Source organism: Penaeus monodon, chromosome 10 (genome assembly GCF_015228065.2).
Source record: "Penaeus monodon isolate SGIC_2016 chromosome 10, NSTDA_Pmon_1, whole genome shotgun sequence".
In the NCBI taxonomy this organism is placed as follows: domain Eukaryota; kingdom Metazoa; phylum Arthropoda; class Malacostraca; order Decapoda; family Penaeidae; genus Penaeus; species Penaeus monodon.
The window spans coordinates 22904397-22919396 of NC_051395.1; the positions used below are offsets into that span (position 1 = coordinate 22904397).

The 15000-nt window shown below is 36.8% G+C and overlaps 2 protein-coding genes across 3 annotated transcripts in view; one reads left to right on the forward strand and one right to left on the reverse strand.

Moving 5' to 3' along the window:
• The window catches only part of LOC119577942 (betaine--homocysteine S-methyltransferase 1-like), a 6145-nt gene extending 957 nt beyond the window's left edge, over window positions 1–5188 (forward strand). The window contains exons 2-8 of the mRNA XM_037925630.1: window positions 941–1070; window positions 1336–1445; window positions 2530–2721; window positions 3010–3169; window positions 3516–3686; window positions 3796–4024; window positions 4248–5188. Coding sequence (XP_037781558.1) covers window positions 941–1070; window positions 1336–1445; window positions 2530–2721; window positions 3010–3169; window positions 3516–3686; window positions 3796–4024; window positions 4248–4332 — 1077 coding nt within the window. The 3' untranslated portion in view covers window positions 4333–5188. The remainder of the gene's footprint in view (window positions 1–940; window positions 1071–1335; window positions 1446–2529; window positions 2722–3009; window positions 3170–3515; window positions 3687–3795; window positions 4025–4247) is intronic.
• A 7279-nt stretch (window positions 5189–12467) lies between these two features.
• The window catches only part of LOC119577943 (type-1 angiotensin II receptor-associated protein-like), a 14843-nt gene continuing 12310 nt past the window's right edge, over window positions 12468–15000 (reverse strand). For both annotated transcript variants that reach the window (XM_037925631.1, XM_037925632.1), the window contains 2 exons: window positions 14136–14285; window positions 12468–13032 (listed from right to left, as the gene is read on the reverse strand). In XM_037925631.1, the coding sequence (XP_037781559.1) occupies window positions 12914–13032; window positions 14136–14285 (269 nt within the window). In that variant the 3' untranslated portion in view covers window positions 12468–12913. The remainder of the gene's footprint in view (window positions 13033–14135; window positions 14286–15000) is intronic.

Here is a 15000-nt window from a genome sequence, read left to right on the forward strand (position 1 = left end):
GTGTGTGTGTGTGTGTGTGTGTTTGCGAGCGCTTTTGTATAAAAAAAAATCAAATTAAATGTGATTCTCACACAGAAATCTGTTTCACTAAAAATCACTCTTTGTTTAGTCAATTTCAGAAGGCAATGTTTATAATAAAAAGATAAGAACAGCATATAAGTTTCCATACCGTTTAAAAACTACTTGTCATTCTCGTTACCAAGTTCAGCCCAATTTTAGAATATTAGTACGAAAAACCCGAAGCAAGATTCGGCCACGGAAGATTCGACACGGCATTGCGCGAACGAACTAGCGAAAGAACCCCATCCTAGAAGCACAAATTACAGTACCACGAAGATCACTCTGTTCCCGGGCCCCTCCCGATCACCACCGATTATAGATATAAGGTGGCTGGGAAGTGATAAACCTCTGAGAAAGTTTTGCAGCTGGAACACAGTTATTATATTTTTCTGAAAATCCCCGATATCGTAATACTTTCAGTAGGTGATCGTTTTCACTGGGTTATCGCTAAAGAATTCGGAAACAAAAGTAGCATTATAAACGAAATGAAATAGAACAAATCACATTTAAGGAATGAGCATTTAATGAATATGTATTTCGGTATGGTTACCTACAAATCAAAATACAAAAATACGTAAATTGCATTTGTAAGACTAACAATGATTAACTGTGACTTCACGAGCTACCTGCGCCAAGACAGTGTATGCTGGCTTATCGCGGAGCCGGTTGCAAAGTCTATATAACTATCTAGACCTTGGCTGGTTGTTCACTGCGAGGCGAGGAAGGCTGGACTGAGTCTCCGCGATACATCTGCGGTCCTTTTGTATATCTTAACTATCTATTTATGTAAAAGATCCACCCAAATAACAATTTGCTTATAAAAAATACATCGCTTAAAAACATTTATTTAAATAAAATACATCCCCTAAAATATACACAGGGTTTACTGGAGCGCCTTCGAGATGGCGTTGTGACCGGAGACGGCGGTTACGTCATGGCGCTGGAAAAACGAGGCTTTGTTAAAGCAGGGAACTGGACTCCAGAGGCCGTTGTGGAGCACCCTGAAGCCGGTAGAGTTGAAGAGAGAAGTATATGAGCTGAGTTATAGAAAGTGACATGAAAAATGGTATAGACAAATGGAGGTGACGAAGAGAGGGAAAAGCTGGAACGGAATCAACTTTTAGTCCAAAGATCTTTCCGTCACCCTATTTATCCACCCGTCTCCTTTCCTCTTACTACTTCCCTTCTCTCCTTTCCTCTCTATCCATTTATCTACAACGCCCAACAGCCCAGTCTCACAGCCCACACCTAACACCCTCCCACTCCCAACTACAGTCAAGCAACTTCATCGCGAGTTTCTCTTGGCGGGGAGCGATGTCCTCCAGACCTTCACGTTCTTCTCTACCGACGACGTGCTGGATTTAAAGAACGGCCAGAAGTTCTCTGTAAGGTTCTTTAATTGCCCTTAATTCCTGTTCCTCAGTTGTCCTGAATCCCTGTTCTTCAGTTGCCCTGTGTCCCGGTCTTCTGTTGCCTTCATTCCCTGTCCTTCCATTGCCCTCAATCCCTTCCTCTAGTTATCCTGAATCCCTGTCCTTCTGTTGCCCTCAATCCCTTTCCTTCAATTGCCCTCAATCCCTGTTCTTTAGTTGCCCTTAATCCCTTTTCCTTCCGTTGGCCTCAATCCCTTCCTTTAGTTGCCCTCAATTCCTGTTCTTCTGTTGCCCTTAATCCCTGTTCATTAGTTGTCCTTAGTCAATGTTCTTCAGTTATCCTGTGTCCTCGTTCTTTAGTTGTCCCGTGTCCCTGCCCTTCCGTTGCCCTCAATCCTTGTCCTCCATTGCCCTCAAGCCATGTCCTTCAATTACCTTCAACCCCTGTTCTTTAGTTGCCCTCAATCCCTGTTCTTCAATTATCCTCAATCCCAGTTCTTTAGTTGCCCCCAAAGCCTGTCCTTCCGTTGCCCTCAATCTCTTTAGTAGCCCTCAATTCCTGTCCTTCAGTTACCCTCAATTCCTGTTCTTTGGTTGCCCTCAATCCCCGTCTTCTGTTGCCTTTAATCCCTGTTCTTTAGTTGTCCTCAGTCACTGTTCTTCATTTGTCCCGAATCCCTGTTCCTCAGTTGTCCTGTGTCCTCATTCTTTAGTTGCCCTGTGTCCATGTTCTTTAGTTGCCCTGAATCCTTGTACTTTAGTTGCCTTGAATCCCTGGTATTTGTTTGCCCTAAGTCCTTGCTCTTTAGTTTCCCTGATCCCAGTTATTTAATTGCCCCGAGTTCTTGTTCTCTAATTGCCCTGAATCACTGTTCTGAAAATCAACCTTTTGGGGGCTTTGTCGTTTTTACATCTTGTGTAATGTTAATTATATTTAGAAATGTTTTGTGGGCACTTTGAAGGTGATACTCACAATAACAAATGCTAATAAATGATGATAGTGATAATAATGCTGATCCTGAAAACGAATAATGATAGGAAATATTAAACTCAGTAACGATTACAAGAACAGTAGAGTAACTGCCTCGATCTGCAGTGTTCTCAACTAAACGACAATGCCTGTACACTGGCTCATGAAGTGGCAGCTGAAGGCGACGCGTTGGTAGCCGGAGGAATTACACACTGTTATGCCTACCGTGAAGGAAAAGGGAAGAAGGAAGTACAGGCCGTCATCAGGACCCAGTTGGATACGTTAAGGAAGAACAAAGTCGATTTCCTTATCGTTGAAGTAAGGCGTGGGATGGGGAAATTTATGGTAATGGGTGACACTGTCGTGATGATACTGTACAATGGCAAAAAAAGTTTTTTTTTTTCTTTTCGTAGATTTCCTCTTTTCTTTTGTGAGAGTTAAATGGTTTATTGAATTTTTACATTTATTTTCCAGTGGGAGATGTCAAAGAAAGAGAAGGATATAGATACAGAAAAGGAGGTTATAGTGAGCTTCAGGTTCTATGAAACTGCGGAACAGTAGAAAACATTATCCAGTTCATTCTTGTTTTTTACCATATCTTGACAGTATTACATTTACGTCGAGGAAATTGAATGGGCGATCGAGGAAGCGAAGAAGTGCGGGCTGCCCGTGGCGGCGTCCATGTGCATCGGCAAGGAGGGCGACCTCACCGGCGTCCCACCGGGGGAGTGTGCCGTCAGGATGGCCCGCGCAGGCGCTGACGTCGGTCAGTCATCTTTTTTAGCTTCAGATCCACAGGATTCTTATGTTTATATTTTTAACATTATTACCAAGTTAGCAATTCTCATCTACTGGCTGATAAAACTCGCAAATTCTAAAGTGAGATGAAGTGAATATAATCAGCCCGTCATCTAACAGGTCCATTGGCGTGGTCAGGGCGAATGGGGTTTCATGACCCTTACTTTTCTATATCAATGAGTTTCCTATTTAAACAAATGAAATAAAATAAAGACAGAGATGCATTCAGATATCACAAACACTAACTCATTGATATGACAAATCTAGAGCTGAATAGGCCTGCAATTAAATTATCGAAATGCTGTGTTTCGCAGTCGGCGTGAACTGCCTGTTCGACCCCTTGATGACCATCGACACCATCAGGCTCATGAAGGAGGCCCTCGACGCTCAAGGCCTTCGCCCCTTCCTCATGACGCAGCCCAACGGATTCTTCTCGACGGGCACAGACAGATACGGATACCTCAGCTGCCCAGAATATCCGTTGGGTGTGTAATCCCCTTTTAGAGACGCAGAAACCTTAGTACTAAGCCAGTATAACTTGAAGCTTTCAGAATTTGAGCATCTTGGCGTTAAACAGAGCCTTCCAACCTGCAGCCTTGGAGTCCCGTTCAGTTACGAGATTCGATGTGCACAAGTACGCCCGCGCAGCCTACGAGGTGGGCGTGCGTTACATTGGCGGCTGCTGCGGCTTCGAGCCCTACCACATCCGCGCCATCGCCGAAGAATTGGCCGAAGAGCGGGGGAAACTCCCGGCTTCAAGCGCCAAACACGAGCCTTGGGGCGCAGGCATCTGGAATAGCTCATACGAATTCATTAGCGCGAGGTGAGTGGCTCGTTAATAGGGAACATTCCATCCGTTTTCAGCCACATATCTGCTTGACCACAGAACTGACCGTGAAAGTTACTCTACATCTTTGTATCTTTTTTTAATTATTATCGCCAGGTGAATAAAAGAGAATAATAGTCCAAACGAATACATAACATCCATATTTGAAGAAAAATTGTGACTACACACACATCTCACCATTTTTTTCTCCCCATCGTAGAGCAAATAGGGAGCACTGGGAGAACCTGGTCCCTACCACAGGCCGACCGGGTCCCGCCTCGCATCACTTCAAGAAACTTCATTGAGGTTACAAGGGTTTCGTTTAGTCTAATTTCTTCGCTTCTTACGTTAGAGGAAAAACTTCTTGTAAAGATAATAATTGCTTGTTATGATTTATTGCAATATATTTGAACACATTTCTGAATGTGTAGTGATTCAGACGTATTATGTATTACGGATGTATTATGTCAAACAGTCAATAAAATCTGGTTTGAATACCATGATTTTGATCTTCTCGAAGTGTTATGGTAAGCTTCTATATTCTAATTATAAATGGGATTTAATAATTTATTGTATGCAGTACATAATGCTATTTTTTGTTATGAACGTAGCCAAATAGTGATAACCAAATATGCTTGTCCTGCATTTGGCCATAAAGAAATGATATGACCAGCAAACATTTTTTTTTCTTGTAGTACATCTTTACATCTTTACTAATACATTGTATATTTTACATTCAGTGTCTTCCACAATGCAGATTTCACAGACTTACCAACAAACTTAATATAATACTAATACACTGAGCAGAATTTGTCTGCTCTATTAAGTCCCCCTTGCAGGAAGTTCTCTTAATACATGAAATCAAAGCAAGAGGTACTTTAAGATCTACATCCACACTTTGCCTATCATATGCTGACCTTGCTAGGTGATCAGCATGATCATGCTTCGGGATTCCAACATGTGATTGATAGACACACAAAATGGATAGCATGGTCCTGTGTTTTATAATATTAGATGGAAATTCATTTCTTATAAATCTTCCTTTGCTCATTGTTGTTGTTGGGGGCCTTAGGAGATGGAGACTAGGGCCCAATGTGGCGGTTCATCCCTACCTTGGACCTCAGCCCTCACCTCACTGTATTTTAAATACACTGCTAATGACCTTAGATGTTTAAAAAAATCAAATAAAAAAACAATAATTATAAAGATTCCTGCCAACTCATTTTGCAAAGCACAAGACCTGTCATGAACTCTCCTGCTTTCCAGATGTTGCAAAATATGTTTTTAATATACAACAAAAGCACACATTACTCTGCACCCTGACTGCTATGTTCCCTCCACTATAATACATATACACTGTTTATAGTCTTAAGATACTGATAGCAGCAAGATATAATGCTTAAATATAAAAGAGGGATAAAATGCTTTTTTAGGGACATTAACAAAGAAAATAATCAGCATAGCAGATAAAGGAATAACGGGCCCGAATTTATTGATCATTTAATAATCAATGCATAAGAATGTTAAATATCATTAGACTGAGTATATCCCGTTAGGTGTCAGGTTCAAACAATTTAGAATAAGTATCTTCAGTTCCTTTGAAGAGAACATGAACTGATTGGTTTTATACATGCACTTTCAGCCATGTTAAAAGCTTACCATATGAAAGGCAGATTTAAGATCAAGAAATACAATTTGCATCCCCCCAGTCTAAGTCTATTTACTACTCTGCAAAGAAGTGCTGACTATTACATCTTGGGAGTAATCCATATTGCCTTGGGGATAATTTCGCATTTATATGATGCATGAGTTAGTTCAGAATCATCCCTTCACGGACCTCCCACCCTATCAGACATCCTTACAGAATCTCACACTTTCTACTTTGACAACCTTTTCTCCTTCCTCAGGTGCATACATATCCTTAACTTAACCTAATCCCCTTACCTAACCCTACCCTTAACCCATTCACTCATCTTCTTTATCCACCTTTAACCTTCTCAATATTCTAGAAAATTGACATAGCAAATAGCTAGTAACTCAACTATGCTTCACTAACCCTTCACTGTACTTTCCTATAGTGCTCCATGACCTTAGATGTCTAGCACATTTGTTTTGCTTTTACCCATTAACCATTTGCACTGAACTGAGATCAAGAAAATGACTTGGTATTCATCAGTTGGATTTTGATTGAGGAATGCATCAATCCTTATTCTCTCTGTTTGGGAGGCTTTCTTGGGATAAGCTGAATTTATAGATATATATAGGCAAAGTGTACAGTAAGTAATGCCATTCTTGCCTGGAGTGGTCATTTTACCCTTGTGACCACATTACTAAATGTCCAGTCAGTTAATCTGGCAGAACAGGCTATTGCAATGTTAAAAGATCTATTTTCAAATTGCTAAAAAGATCTTTGATCCTCAGTGGAAAAGCGTTCAGATGAGAAGTTCCAGCCCCCAAATCTGATAACATATTAGCCTTTTCTGTAAGCTGGGAAATTACTGTTTTTCATTCTCTATGGAAATGTTTCTGTATACAGTACCAGAAATTTGATGATTAATACTCAGCAGGAAAATTTTCTTTATTGAAAACTTTCTGCTGCACCAACATCTAAGCTCATTAGCAGCATATAAAATATAGAGATAGCATGAGGCTTGGGGGCAAAGCCCCTAGTAAGAAAGTGCTATATGACATCAAAGGTCATTTGGTGCTTCGGTAAAGTATAGTAGCAAAAAGGGTGAGGGAATAGTTAATGATTATGGTAAAGTTATAGCTTGAACAGTACTAGAGGGTAGTATGGTAGTGAAAAGGGTAAAGAAGGGGAGCTGATGGGGTTGAATATAAAGGTTGTTAAAAGGGGAAGGAGGTTAAGGGAGTAGGGAGCATAATGATAAAGTATTGTGGCAAAAATGGCAAACATGAGTTAACGTATAGGATAAGTGGACTGAACATGGGGATGCAGAAAAGAAAAAGGAAAGGAGGAGAAGCAAAGACCATGCAAAATTAGTTGAAGTGAGGGCTGAGGACGAAGGCACGGGTTATCCCCTACAATGGGCCTCAGTCCCAAGAATTAGTAAGGAAGTTCCTATACAAAGATGCTCCTAATCCACCTGAATGATCATTAACCCATTGCCGACGGGTGGCATGTACGCACATGCCATGGCATGGCGGGACCATCTGCCGGGGGCACGTACGTACATGCCATAGAGTATGTATAGACATGCCATGAGTTTTTTTTTGTTATAATCACGGCAAAAGATTATTTTTCTGCCAGTGAAAGTGGGATTAAGTCGGTTTTAACACTTTCTCATTTTTACCATGCAACAAACAAAAAAAATGCAACAAACCGACGATTTCAACTCCATGATGCCGCACACTGCTTATTTTATTCGGACTATAGACCGAATAATGATCAATTATGGAGTCTATATAACAACAAAAATACCCTTCAGTCTCAATTTATCTGGAAGTTTGGCAAGTAGAGACTTTAAAAATAAAAAATAATGAAAACTGAAAATACAACATATCTTCGTAGTATTACGAAGAAACGGCATGGGATGCTGGTATTTGGCATGAGTGGTCGTGCATGCTAGGGTGACGATATAAGCCCCCGGCAGCGAGGCCCGGGCCACTATGAATACTACCCGTCAGAAAAGGGTTAACAACATATCTAGTCTATCTTCAATCCAATGTGATGTATTCAGTTCAAACTAATATGATTTGTTCAGTTATTTAACTACTTCTTACGTAAGTTTCACTACTCACTTTCCCCTTATTAATTTTCCGAAGTCAGTAAATACACATCTAATTTCACATTATATAAACCTGAGCTAATATAATCTCAGTTATTATAAACAGTTCATAAGCTTCACCTTAAAAAATTAGTTTTGCATGTATAATGTTAGAACTGATTTTCTATTGTGGTGAAATTACAGTATGTATTACAGAAAAAAATGTAAAATAGTTTACATCAGAAATCATATAAGTTAAACTGAAAGCATAATTATCAAAATGATTTTTCAGTTATACATAAATTACATCAGAGAAAACACATTTAAGGACAGATGCAATTATATTAAAATTACAAATGATAATTTAAAATACTAAAATCACACAATGAAAATTATACATAAATTTGCCTCTTGAAAATAAACTACTGAATCACTGCTTAAGCTAGGTCATAAAAAAATACAATCCCTCTAACCACTGTTAATTAGATTTAGACTGTTGCACAATCTTCTACAAAAATGGTTTCCAAGTTTCAACCAATTGTGCCACGATAACATCATGACATTCATGCCATGTCCACTGTGAATTCTATTTGTTGATTGTTTAACACATAGATGGCTTCACAAGTGCTTAGTCACCAAGGAATCAGTTACTAGTCCTATCTGTCACATCTGTTCATCTTTTTTCCTTGTTTACAGGAAAATTCTTTATTTTTATTGATATTAGTATTTTAATATTATAATAATCATAATGTCGATAATAATTTAAAAAATATGAAAATTCAAGGAATGGAGCTTACTAACTGACTCCTGTCTGAGTACTTGCTGAACTATCTGTGTGCAACAAAATTCACAAAAAAAATACAGTGGACAGTATATGTACCCATGGCCTATGGGTTAATTGACTCTTTTAACATTCCTTGTATCCTCCTGGTGCTTATTCTTTTATGTATCTTCCTTTCTTGTAAAGAGACATCCCAGAGTGACAGAGCTAGGAGGTTTGCATTGGATCTACTAAGGGTCATTATATGTACTCCCATCTGAGGACTGTGAGGCAGCTGATAATATTGTGGTAGCTTTGATAGCTATGCACTTTTTGTACCAGAGTTTACAATTACAGTACTATAACAAACTACCCATTATAATTACTGGGGACTCTTGGAGGCATTGGGTAATATGTAAAGGCAAGCTCCCATAAATTACTTAACCTGAGGGAAGGCTCTCAAACATTGAGTTAATTCTGCAGTAGGTAGTTTATAAAAAAGAAAGAAAAAAAAAAAAAAGAAAGAAAAAAAAAAAAGAAGAAGAAAGAAAAGAAGGGGTTTAATGAAGTGGGTGTAGACTGCCTAATATCCTTATAGTAGGAGAAGGAACTTTTAATATAACTAAATGTCTTCCTGGACTAGCAACCCCAACTTCAGGTGAGATGTTACCTTGGACACAACTGGGGCAGATCTCACAGAATGGGGCAATTAAAGGAGAAATTTGAACTTGGAGACAAGATGCCAACTGGGGTGATTGTACAGAATGGGTTAAAGTGGGTCGAGTTACTCAGAGATTGATCAGATAAAGTGTCTTGTCTTTCTGTGTTACTATAGAATAGGTGCATTTGTTGGGTTATAGTTATAAGGTGGGTGTGATTACATCAAGGAACCTATTTATTAGTGATTTTCATGTCCTGGAAGGTAGCTTATGTGTGATATGTAGGACATGTAGCTAATGTAGATTTTGCTTGTAAATGTTATATATAGTTTCTACTTTGTTTGTAAGAATACTTTTGTAAAAATACACCAAAAGTATGCCAACAAAGCCAGATGAAGATTAAGATGTATTTCCTCTGACTCACAAAGAGGAGAAATTAAGATTCACATTCCCTTTATCAAATTCATTTAGAGAATGGAGATAATTATACATATCACATAGAAAAAGATGAAAATATGTAAAGATCAATTATTCAAACTAATATTTATTTTGACTTAAAAAAAAAAAAAAAAAAAAAAATTAGGACACTCAGACATGCAGAATAGTTTCTTATGCAGCAATCACTGGCAGATTTATTATGATGAACAGCAACATGAAACATATTGATTAAAGGAACAAAATCTACACAATCATTTTCCATTTAAGTACAAAATAAAGAATACCCTTGTAAACATGTGAGAGATTTTCTGAAGGTGGAATTATAATACAAGAATTTGCATTGTAAGTTCCCATGTCTTCAAGAGCATACATACATAACTTCCACTCTCTGCACAAAGAACATTTTGGTATGTAGCATATAATAATCCAACTTACACCTACAGAATAACCTGTCTTGGCAGCAGAGATAATCTTTCTCCGATTCTGTTTAGGAGCCATCACTGTGTGTAGCACTGGCTGAAAACAATCTCTTACCAGCCTAGCAAGGCACAAGCAGAGCTGCTACGGTTTAAGTGTAAGACAATTCATAACTATGTCATTTAGGTTTATGCACACATCACTAAAAACCACATATCTAATAATTTTAAGTATAAAGAAATAAAAAATATATATATGTATATGTAAGTACACATATGTATTTGAAAATTCATTCTATAATCTATCAGACAATATGTTACATCAGAATAATGTACCAAATGGAATGATAATTGTTCACATTTACCAACAGAATTTTAACAAACTCTAGATCCACTATTATTAAATGCTTTAAACACAGGTATATACGTCCATGGCACATTTCTGGTATAATTCATAAATGTCTCTATAACTCTAAATATTCTTGATAAAAAAAGATATGAAATGCCTTGGAAAAATACAAACATCAAGATATATTGGAGAGAAGAAGAAAAAAGAAAGGGTTGACATATGAAAGCTGTTTACCACCCTTATCATAAAACCAGAAATAGTGTTAGCAGTCCATTAAACCTTAAATGTTATAACAAAATAGATACACATTCTACACATTTTCTATAACACCATTTATTATCTTAAACACTTACATACAAGCATAAGCATGCTCTTACTCGCATTTGCACATACATAAAGCAGATCGTGCACTCAACAACAAAAGAAAAAGCCAGGGAAAGAGCAAAGATGGAATTAATAAATTAAATTCACCTCCAGCACCTTTGTTACTCCAGCCTTTTTTCGAATATGGGATGTTAATAAATGCAGGTTTCCAACTTCATTTAACCAAAAGGTTGTGTACAGTTTAATCATCTTATGGTGAAATTATATAAGCATGCACTCTTTTAAAGAACTTCTAAATGATTGTGCAGTTATAAAAACTCACTTAAAACAATTAATGCATTTCATCTGCAATGCATTACTTTTGCTTGTTCAATAAATACTGTAATCTAAATTAATTATTATAGTTCACACACACAAAAAAAATACATTACAGATTTTAACAGAACTTCAATTTTTTTTTTTTCTAATAATTATCCAGTGTGAACTAAAACATTACATTCAGGTCTTACTGTGAAAGGGAGATAGGATCAAATGTGTTTATCTTGTGTAAATATGCAAATCATACAGACAAGATACACGCACGCACGTGCACACGCATTTACACACAAATGCAAATATACATGTACACACAAGCACATGAACACAATCCATTCATATACATATACATAAACAATATACACCCTAACACACACACATATGCACAAAACACTCATTCACATATACATACAAATACGTACATGTAACACACTCAAACACACACCTGTGTGCATGTGTGTGTCCAAGTACCAAAAATACTTAAATTTACTATAATAATTTTCTTATACATACTCTTAGTAATATTAAACTATTCTGTTATATAGTTTTATTTCTATTTTTGGACAGTATTCTAAAATCAATCGCTATGCATTTCCATTGTAAAAAATAGGGAGAGCAATCTAAACCTTATAAGCATGGAATATACTGAAAAAAAAAAAGCTTTCTACACTGGATTAAAACCAGCATAATGTATACTCCTATCTATGGAATGCAGAGTATAATGTACACAAGATTCAGATGAAAATTAAATTGGGTACCAAGAAATAAAGGAAGAATGTTACAGCCACAAAAAGCAGGAAAAGATGTGCTATCACAACTTGCAAGTTCCCCTATATTTCAAAATTACACTCCCTTCAAAGCCAACAAAAGTTATGAATGGATGCGGGAGAATGTGAGGGAGAGAAGAAAAGACAGAGGGTGGGCGAGTATGTAGGTGGCTGGGTTGGTGTGGGCGTAAGTGTACCAGTGATAGTATGCATGTGCAAAGATTTGTGTTTGTACAAGTGTATGCATTATGTGTCTGTGTGTGCATGGGCATGTGTTCTTTAAGGCTATTATATGTTAATTCAAACTTTGTTTGTGAAATAAACACTGTGCAGGATTAGTAAAAATGGAATGTATAATGGGAAATTATAAAAATTCTCCATTGTGAAGTAAATATCTAACCTGATGTCACGGGGGATGGCAAGTAAGCACATGCCATGGCCACTGTGTTTAGTTTATTAACTGTCTTTACACAATGATGGCTCAACCAGTACTAAGTCACCAATGATCCAATTACAAGTACCATGTTTACCCTTTTCCTTAATTTTGGAAATATATTGTTTGATCTTATATTGCCATTAGTAATGTCAATAATTATAATGTCTACAATAATAATACCACTAATATATATATATATATATATATATATATATATATATATATATATATATATATATATATATCTATATATATATATATATAAAAGTGAAATTAGGCAAGGTCTACTAATGTGACTCCTTGGTGGATAAGCACTTGTGGAGCCATCTATGTGTAATGATATTTCATAGGGTAATACTACAGTGAACACTACACTTTCCTGGTGGCATTAGGTTAATATTATACTCTATTCTAATCATGATCAAAGAAATTCACACAGTGATATTATTTTGATACTCTGGATTACTATCACACTTGTTATTTGCATTATTCTTTCCATACCTCAGATAAATAACCTGAATAGCCAAAGATAATCATTAGACTAGAATCTTCCCTTTTGTTTCACTTGGCATGTATCTACCGGCAGTTAAAGCAATCATCAATTATGTCCATTTGAAGAGCTGAAAACAATTCATATTCATCAACAGAAAGCTCAAGAGATGAAGCTTCTTGCTGCCAACTGCCAACTGGGTATTTAAGTGGTGAAGAGATTGTCTGGTGGCGACCCTGGAGCTGCAGTGTTCTGTGTGTCAATCCCAGAAGGCGTCTGCTGAGGAGGCTGGTCAATGTCTTCATAGGGGCTGCGTCGTCCACCTGCCGATGTAAGGGAAATAGTTGTTAGTTCAATATAATCAAGGGCCCTAAGCTTTTTAGATCTTTGACTTCATCATGGAATCTTTGACCCCTTATCAATTTCAAGGCATGCAAAATAAATAAATGAATACATGGATATTATCAATAACAGATTTCTTCTTTATTTCTGGGAACCATCCTGTGCATCTTATTCTGATCATCTGATCTTAAAAAGATAATAATTTCAGATAACTCAATGTTGTTTTTGCATGTTGGGGAGCATAAAATTGCACTTCTTATAGGATTTATACCGTGCTAACCACCCACAAAGGTTTTAAAATCTGAACTTATTTTTTCACATTTTCCACTAGAAATGTATTCTACAGCTATTTCAACTATATATACATATATATATGTATATATATATATATATATATATATATATATATATATATACATACACGTATATATATATATATATATATATATATATATATATATATATATATATATATATATATATATATATATATATATATTTTTTTTTTTTTTTTTTTTTTTTTTTTTTTTTTTTTTTTTTTTTTTTGACACAGGTGCCACTATACTCAATGAAATAACTGGATATTGCTATTTATTCAGAACAGCATGCCTTTTGCATTTTAATGAACTTTTAAACACAAATGGCAGGTTTTAAGGTGCATAAAAAAGTAATCATAATAACCATTACATAGTTTCCTCATTCATTTACAAGCACTGTAAGTTAACTAACTACAATTCACCATTCTAACCTCCCTTCCTGAGGGATGGTCCTCTTAAAGAACTTAGGTTGTAATTTAAATCTATTATGATATTTCATGAATCTAAATTCTTATATAGTATCAGCTCTTGACTCCCAGAACTTACAATCAGCCGTAAGTCTTTACAGACCCAATTAGTAATTTATTAACACATATTGAATGCTGACTACTTTAGAGATCTCTGGACAAGAATAAAGAATCTCCATAATGAGACAGTTGAGCAGAGCCTACATGAAGGAGGCAGAAAGCTGACGCATGACAAAATCCATAGTTTGAGATGTTCCTATGCAGCTACTTATTAAAGGGAAATGGAACAAGAGAACTCACCAAAGATGCTTTCAAATCCAGAAGGCAGTCCAAAGGTGCCGTATGACCCTGCTCGGTCCTGGACTATGCGGTAGAGGAGGTAGCTTGATAGAGGCCGCACTAGTAGGTTGATGACTGCCATGGCTGCACCAAATGTCATGGCACCTCCAGCTGTTAGAGAGAGTGATTTCATTACAGGGAACCAACCTCACAAAAATAACCAAGGATGAAAAATCTTGACAATTTGAGATATAATAATAACTCTGAACCCTTGAAATATCTCCCAAAGGTATGCCAAGGCCCCTCCTTAATACCTTTAGGGAGTTTTACGACATCAAAGTTACTCCCTAAAATCACAATTTCTTTGCTTTCTCCACCAAGCATTTACTGCATTGTTTTGAGTGGTAATTTTAAAAGATATTGGTTATAGCCTAATTCTGCATGTAATGAAACTATTCTGTGGGAATGATAACAGAAACCTATGAATATCAAAACATATATGTACAAAAATCAGAAAATCTAGTAGAGGTGCCAGCCTTAATTGCAACTTTATACCCCCCCCCCCCAAAAAAAAAAAAAAAAAAAAAAGGAAGAAAGATTCCTCATAAGTAACTCAGCAAATTATTTCTTTAGATTTTTAATATCTCCATGTAACAAGCTGCATTACATCACAATCATGGCTTTTTGCATAATGTGTTGGCATTACTATCTGCAATAACCTTGCATGGCTTGTCTAAAACTGATGGGCTTTTTTCCCATGACTTTAATTATCAATGAGATCTACAGTATATGGCATCCACTAATCAACCTGGTACTATATGGCAAGTTTCCTCCAAGCACAGCCATGATATTCTCACACCCTCATTCCCCTAGTAAGTCCTCTGCT